We start from the raw sequence: 7,730 nt of genomic DNA on the forward strand, positions 1-7,730 counted from the left end.
TTACGCATTTAAAATATAATACCTGTAAATTCATTTATACACGTTTGTATTTTAAAATTTAAGGACACTGTCACATTCGTTCAGTCAATTTGATAAAATAATGTAAATAACTGAAAATATCCATGATTTTTGTTATGGATTGTTGTGACTCGCGACCCCATTGTACAATATGCATGATAACATGACAGCATAGCATTTACACATTTATTATTATAGCATTTGGAAGGAGGATGTTTACATTTGTATTTTGTGGTTCAAGGTAAGTTTTAATAGAATAAAACATTATTGATTATTTTTTATCAAAAGATAACAGACAAGATTATTTTAAGATAAAACGAATAGAAGATTTATTGTAGAAGACTTCTTTGTATACTCTTGTCAAGTGCTGGGTCCAACTATAAATGGTCAACGTTTCTGCTCTTTTAATCAATTTAAATAGTGTTCTTTTTATCAATTTTATCGATTTCCAGTCTAGGGGCATTGATGGGTGAGTTGTAAAATCTAACTGCTATCATACCACTGTATCGCTAGCCCGTCAACACCGAGGTTTGGAATAGCAGTTGTGTACGTATCCCTTTAGCATAGACAAAGGTTTGAGAAGCAATCGATGAACATAATTTTATATCCACAGACTGTATAGCCAAAAGTAAATTTGATTAAATATAGGCAACAGTTATATATCGGTGTTCAATAGTCATAAATCAATTGAGCGAAAACATATCCGGGCTACAAGCTAAAACTGAGGAAACACGTGAACTATCAGAGGGAAAAACACTGAAGTGCAACAAAAACAAACCCTAACATTCATAAAAACGAACTGTTTGATAGCATTTGCACTATTCCTGACTAGGTACAGGACATTTAAAAAAAAACTGGAGGGTTAACTGGTTTTATGGTTATCTAAACTTGTATCACAAGCAGACATAAGTCACCGTTCATTTACGCTCACAGTCTGCCTTCGAAAGAAGCATTCATATTTGTTAATGTCTTTTTTTTCTGTTGAAATAATATATAGGGGAAATAGAGGTATTATCGAAATTAAAAAACAACTTAATTACAGAAATCGCTAAAATTTTAATTATTTAGTTTATGTACAGCTTAATCGAAAACAACAATAAAAAATATAGGTCACCGATGAGTTAAAAAAGATATTTCAATTTTAATGCCAAACAAGAATGTGCCCTCAGTACACGAATGCCCAACTCGAACTATCATTTTCCATGTTAAGTGGACCGTGAAATTGGGAAAAAACTCTTATTTGGCATTAAAATTAGAAAGATCATATCATAGGGAACATGTGTACTAAGTTTGAAGTCGATTGGACTTCAACTTCATTAAAAACTACCTTGACCAAAAACTTTAACCTGAAGCGGGACAGACGGACGAACGAACGGAAAGACGAACAAACAGACGGACGAACGGACGCACAGACCAGAAAACATTATGCCCCTTTACTATCGTAGTTGGGGCATAAAAATGCCAAGTAACAACTACTAAAGGTAATTGATAAAATTTTAAATGAAAATAAATGTTTATTTTTTTTCTGAAAATCTTATACCCGCGAGCCTCCTTAATTTCATGCTTTACTATACACATGTTTATATTGTTCAAACAATTAAACCACAGTTGACTGAAAGATGTTTCCATTTTTTTCTTCAGATTTATAAAAGCTGAGAGCCAACCAAAATAAAATCTATACCCAGAATATACTAACAAAAGAATGAACAGTTTGGCATAAAATGGGTACGTATTTACAAAAGTAGACATTCTTTAGTAGATAAGAATCTTTATACAAAAGAATATAAGGTAAACATGACCGTAAAACATGTTGTTTTTTTCTATTTTGTTTTTATTAAAGTGTTCCGCATAAAGTACAATTCTAACCATATGAAAACACATTGAATAAACAAATCCCATAAATTATGGTTTTATGTTTTATGTTTTTGCGTAGCTATTCATATAAAACTAGGTATTCTACGAAATATTTTCTAAGCCATGAACATGCAATATTAGTCGAAGGTAAAACAGGATATTGAACACTTTTGGATTGAAATATTATTTTCGTCTTATTCTGACTTGACTGAGATTCGATATTCGTATCACAACTATAGGATTTAATAATTGTAGATATTTATGTAGGAAAACACTCAAAAAAGGTACTTAGGTACTAGTCTTATATATTTTGACATCAGACGCGCGTTTCGTCTAGAAAGGTTTGATGTTACGGCCACATATCTAAAAATAAGAAAATGTGATAGGATAGCCAATGAGAAACTCTCCACCAGAGACAATTTTACATAAAAACTAACTACAATAGGGTGCCATACGGCCTTTAACAATAACCCAAACACTTACACGTAGTCAGCTATAAAAAAGCCCCCCCCCCCCCATAAAAGGCCCAAAATGGCACATGGAAAACAATTCAAACCATACAACTAACAGGCTTATTCATTTACTAGGCATTGAACGAAAAACCTATATGATTAATAGCAACAAACTTTCAAATGTAGAGGTTGAAAATTTTAACACCTTCATATAAATTACACATTGTATTCATTTGTATTAAAATTTCTTTAGTGGGAAATATTTTTGTAGGTCCCATAGCCATTGTGTTGATCGTGGTTGCCTGTGTTGTAATTACAATTGCGTTTTGTGTTATATTCTGTAAGAAACATAACGAGAGCGACTTCCGTCATTGGACAGAATGGTATTGCTGTAGCTGTTTCGCAAAATGTTTCGACAAAGAGGACTATTGTTGTGATCGTCTGTTTGGAAAAAGAACAAGTCCGTCGTCTGCGTCCTCTGTGGCAGATGGCATAATTGACGAATCTATGTTTAATGAAATTCGAGGTGACACAGAGAAGTATGCATTAACTAAGAACGAATCATCACATGTATTACATACGGTACATTTCGCAATCACCGAAACAGACAGTCAACTTTCATTTCAAGATTGTTCGGCACTGGGGGTAAATTTAACATCTAACACCAGTACGAATTCAAGTTTTAATTTAGAAGCATCAAGTTGTCAAGATTCAGGGCTTGAAATAACTATTGAAAATACAAATCAAGAAACTGAAAGCCTACCGCTCAATGGAGCAGAATCGGACACTTCTGTAATACAGACAGAACCGCCAGCTTCAAACACAGGAAGTCAAACATGTAACCATAACGAGACAATACCAGTCGCAGATATAGCCTCCATTATCAGAGAACAAAATCTTTTAAACGAAGGTATGTTGGTTAGACATTTTGTTTTGTATTTCAAGACTAGAACAATTGATATCTGTTCTTAACACCGGCCAACGAATCTTTCGACAGTATAATACTAGAAGCATTTTATTTATTTGGCTTCCCTTACTATTTTTTTTAATTTTTCTCAAGTATCTGAATATAATTATTACTAAAACACAAATGAACACTAGAAAAAAAGTAAAATCACAAAAAAATACTGAACTCCGAGGAAAATTTTAAACTGAAAGTCACTAATCAAATGGCAAAAATCAAAATCTTAAACATATGAAACGAATGGATAACAACTGTCATATTCCTGACCTGTTACATGCATTTTCTTATGCTTAAAATGGTGAATTTAATATAGGTTAATAGCTAGCTAAGCCTCTCACTTGTTTGACAGTTGTATCAAATTCCATTATATTGACAACGATGCATGAACAAAACAAGTTCACATGAATGATTTTACACTAGTATTTTTTTTCGGGGGGGGGGGGACCTTATTTAATTTAAATCTACCTATAAAGGATTGAATGATTGTAAGTAATTAGACTGAATTTTTTCCTGACAGGCAAATGGTTATGTTTACATTAAAGCTTACGTAGATTCGCGCGTTTGACGTACATTATTAGGAATTATTTTCTTTTATTATTGACAGTTTCTTATCAATGGTAAACTACAGTTCCTATTAAGTGTGTGTAGGTGGAATCATACTTCCAAAATAGACCTCAATATTGCAATAAGATTGAGTTAAAAGTTTTAACTATTTCATAATATCATTTTCCCGATTGTAAAAGATGGTTAATAACAATGCGAAAATAAGAAGTCCATCAAAACCTGAAAAGTCACTACAATCATGTGGCAATAATTCCGAAACAAATAGTCCACATCATTGGCTTTGAGATGTTTGGGTCTTAAACGTTGCTGATTTAGGTGAATTAAGAAAAGCGACCCGTCATCATTGGAAGAAAAAAGTGATATGTTCAATCCAAAAGAAGGATCAAACGTAAGAAAACTAAAACAAATAAAAAAGGGAAGGAAAAGTACTTCCCTTAATCCCTGTCCCAAGTGTTTTTATGAATATTGCCATTATTTTCATTATCAATGTATTAAAGAATAGAATGAATAAGTTACCATTAATGTTGGATTAAACAATGATGAGTAGGTCTGGATTAATATGGAATTATTTACCGAAAATATATCGTCTAAATATGTGAATACTTTGTATACATTATTTTGAAAAGTCTTTCTGATGTTTTATTTTTTTGCATTGATGGAAACAGTGTGTTGATCTATTCAATGTTTGCATGATTCGATGTAAGACACAATATTCATAATTTGATGGATATTGTTTTAATCACGATCAGAACTAACTTGTGAATATGGTTTTAGAAAAAATTCACACACCTAATTAAAGAGGGACGAAAGATACCAAAGGGACAGTCAAACTCGTAAATCTAAAACAAACTGACAACGCCATGGTTAAAAATGAAAAAGACAAACAGAAAAACAATTGTACACATGACACAACATAGAAAACTAAAGAATAAACAACACGAACCCCACCAATTAAATGGGCATTTAAAAAGTCAGAATGTGAATATATATGTTCAAACTCTTTAAGGTCATTTTTTAGTAGCAATAAACAAAAAAACTATGTCAATTGGACATGCTTTGATACTATATATGCCCTTGAATTTTTACTAGATAACATTTTTGTTCGCTTTGGGGATTCCGTATATCGTCAGGTTATCGGAATTCCAATGGGGACTAACTGTGCACCACTTATTGCGGACCCGTTTTTGTATTGCTATGAGTTACAATTTATGACAAAAATAAGCAAAGACCCATCGAAACAACATCTGATACACAAATTTAATAATACTTTTAGATATTTGGATGATATTTTGACTCTAAATTATGACGACTTCATTATGTATATTAAAGAAATGTATCCTGTTGAACTTACTTTAAATAAAGCTAATACTAACAATGACCACTGCCCTTTCCTCGATCTTGATATCTATATCACTAACGGAAAGCTGAATGCTAAAATTTATGATAAAAGAGATGATTTTTCATTTCCTATAGTTAATTATCCATTTTTAGATGGTGACGTTCCCTTGTCACCATCTTACGGTGTTTATATATCTCAACTTGTACGATTCGCTGGTGTATCTAACAATGTTTTAGATTTAAACGAGAGAAATTTATGTATTACTGAAAAAATATTACATCAGGGTTTTCGATATCACAAACTAGTCAAACATCTACAAAATGTTATCATCGGTATAAAGACATCATTCGTAAATATAGCTCAACATGCAGACTTCTTATACGTTCAGGTATTTCGCATCCAATTTTTTAAGGAAATATTCTTTATTAAGCACAAAGGTGTCAGTATTAACCTCAGAAACTAACAAAACCTTTGAATAGACTTATTAAAAAGGGATATAGTTACGATACTGTTGTCAGGTCATTAAAGATTGCATATTTTGGCGTTAATATTGATTCACTTATAGGGTTTTTGCGTCGGAACTAAAAACATTTATTCAAAAACCAGTTGCTGGCATGACACGGATTATGTTCTTCTCATATATGTTATGATGGCATGATACTAAACCCCTAAAGGGAAGGATTGTGCCTGATTTTCATATGATGAAATCATAATCTTTCAGTCAGTTTAATTGAAGTCTGGATCTGGCATGTCAGTTAACTTCTAGTAGTCTGTTGTTATTTCTGTATTATTGTCATTTTGTTTATTTTCTTTGGTTACATCTTCTGACATCAGACTCGGACTAGTACTTCTCTTGAACTGAATTTTAATGTGCGTATTGTTATGCGTTTACTTTTCTACATTGGCTAGAGGTATAGGGAGAGGGTTGAGATCTCACAAATATGTTTAACCCCGCCGCATTTTTGCGCCTGTCCCAAGTCAGGAGTCTCTGTCTTCTGTTAGTCTTGTATTATTTTAATTTTAGTTTCTTGTGTACAATTTGGAAATTAGTATGGCGTTCATTATCACTGAACTAGTATATATTTGTTTCGGGGCCAGCTGAAGGACGCCTCCGGGTGCGGGAATTTCTCGCTACATTGAAGACCTGTTGCTGACCTTCTGCTGTTGTTTTTTTCTACGGTCTGGTTGTTGTCTCTTTGACTAATTCCACATTTCAATTCTCAGTTTTATTTAAATTTTTATCAGTGATTGTGATAATTGTTTTTTTTTAACAGGTGAAAATAAAATGATTGATTCTAACGTGATACAACCGCCAAGCTATGCAGAGGTCACATTTGCAACATTGGATTTCTCAGTACAAACACCCCCGTCAGCGCCCCCTCTGGAAGAAATGAAGCCTTGGAATACAACATAACTTGGCGAAGTTCGCAGCAGGATTACATTGTCTGTCTCTCCGAAAGTTAACGCTTCTGCTTTGTGTTATTGAATTGCATTGCATTTTGATATAAGATGACACAATTATAAGATTCAGCATTATAAAGTGTACATATCTCAGGTGTTTTTGACACAAGGCACGCTTAAAACTTTCACGAGATGTAAAGGGTGTTCACCTCAATAGAACAATTATTTATACATGTAAGGTTTCTAGATTTAATTTACTAGCAACCGCTAAAGCTTGATTACTTTCCATGATCTACGGAATAACCATTTGGAAGTGGTATAAGAGGCAAGTTGTTGGTTTTATCAGTCGTAATAGAGCTTTCTTACAAATTGACGAAAGGTACGAACGAACGCAAAGGGAGCACGTATGTCATTTCTACAATAACAGTTAAAAGAGTCTTTGTTTTATTCACTAAAACAGCATACTTTTCTAAATCAAGTTTTGAAAAAAAAAAAAAAATATCGCAAAAAATACACGATTTTAATATAATCAAACAAAAATAGTGTCCAATACACTTACGTCCGATACGTTAATTACGTAAACCACGAGTACACACATTTCCGCGGGAATTTTTTACGCACGAGTTTCACGATTAACATTTCAATGACATTATTGCAGTACGTTAGTCTGAATTTAACGACAAGATTCACATTTATTTTCATTTGTTACAGTACACTGTGGAATATCCAGATTTGCTAATAAATTATGCTACAATGTTTTCAAAAAGTAATGCTGAATAAATCTATAAAAAAAGACTTTGTTTATCAAGAAAGTAAATCTGCAATTTTTCACCATATATTTATTGTGGATTTTATAATGACGATTTAACAGTACATATTTTTGGAAGATAGAAGCAAAGTTGTCACTTATCGTCCAGTGGCTAATATTTCATGAATATTCAGGACTATAGGCAAAACGCAGTTATACGCTAAAATAAACGTCCCATTGCTCCGGTGTATCATATTTACACATTTAAGGGGGGTGCAATGAATATTACCAGGGGAGAGGCGATGATTCAAAGGTTATGAAACGAGCACCAGCATATGGCATAATATGAAGATCATCTTTTTCTACATTTTCGTTTATTATTTTGAGCGT

General features: G+C 32.8%; 1 protein-coding gene across 2 annotated transcripts; it reads left to right on the forward strand.

Moving 5' to 3' along the window:
- The first annotated feature begins 12 nt into the window (after nucleotides 1–12).
- Nucleotides 13–7,303, forward strand: LOC134716358 (uncharacterized). 2 transcript variants are annotated; one of them, XM_063579317.1, is made up of 4 exons: nucleotides 13–259; nucleotides 1,660–1,743; nucleotides 2,578–3,234; nucleotides 6,466–7,303. In XM_063579317.1, the coding sequence occupies exons 2-4, from the start codon at nucleotides 1,740–1,742 to the stop codon at nucleotides 6,603–6,605; spliced, it is 801 nt and encodes a 266-aa protein (XP_063435387.1). In that variant the 5' UTR covers nucleotides 13–259; nucleotides 1,660–1,739; the 3' UTR covers nucleotides 6,606–7,303. The 2 variants fall into 2 exon arrangements, with proteins under 2 accessions (XP_063435387.1, XP_063435388.1); XM_063579318.1 differs by having other exon boundaries at nucleotides 2,596–3,234.
- Nucleotides 7,304–7,730: the final 427 nt, after the last annotated feature.

The sequence above is a fragment of the Mytilus trossulus genome, chromosome 4, assembly GCF_036588685.1.
Source record: "Mytilus trossulus isolate FHL-02 chromosome 4, PNRI_Mtr1.1.1.hap1, whole genome shotgun sequence".
Taxonomy (NCBI): domain Eukaryota; kingdom Metazoa; phylum Mollusca; class Bivalvia; order Mytilida; family Mytilidae; genus Mytilus; species Mytilus trossulus.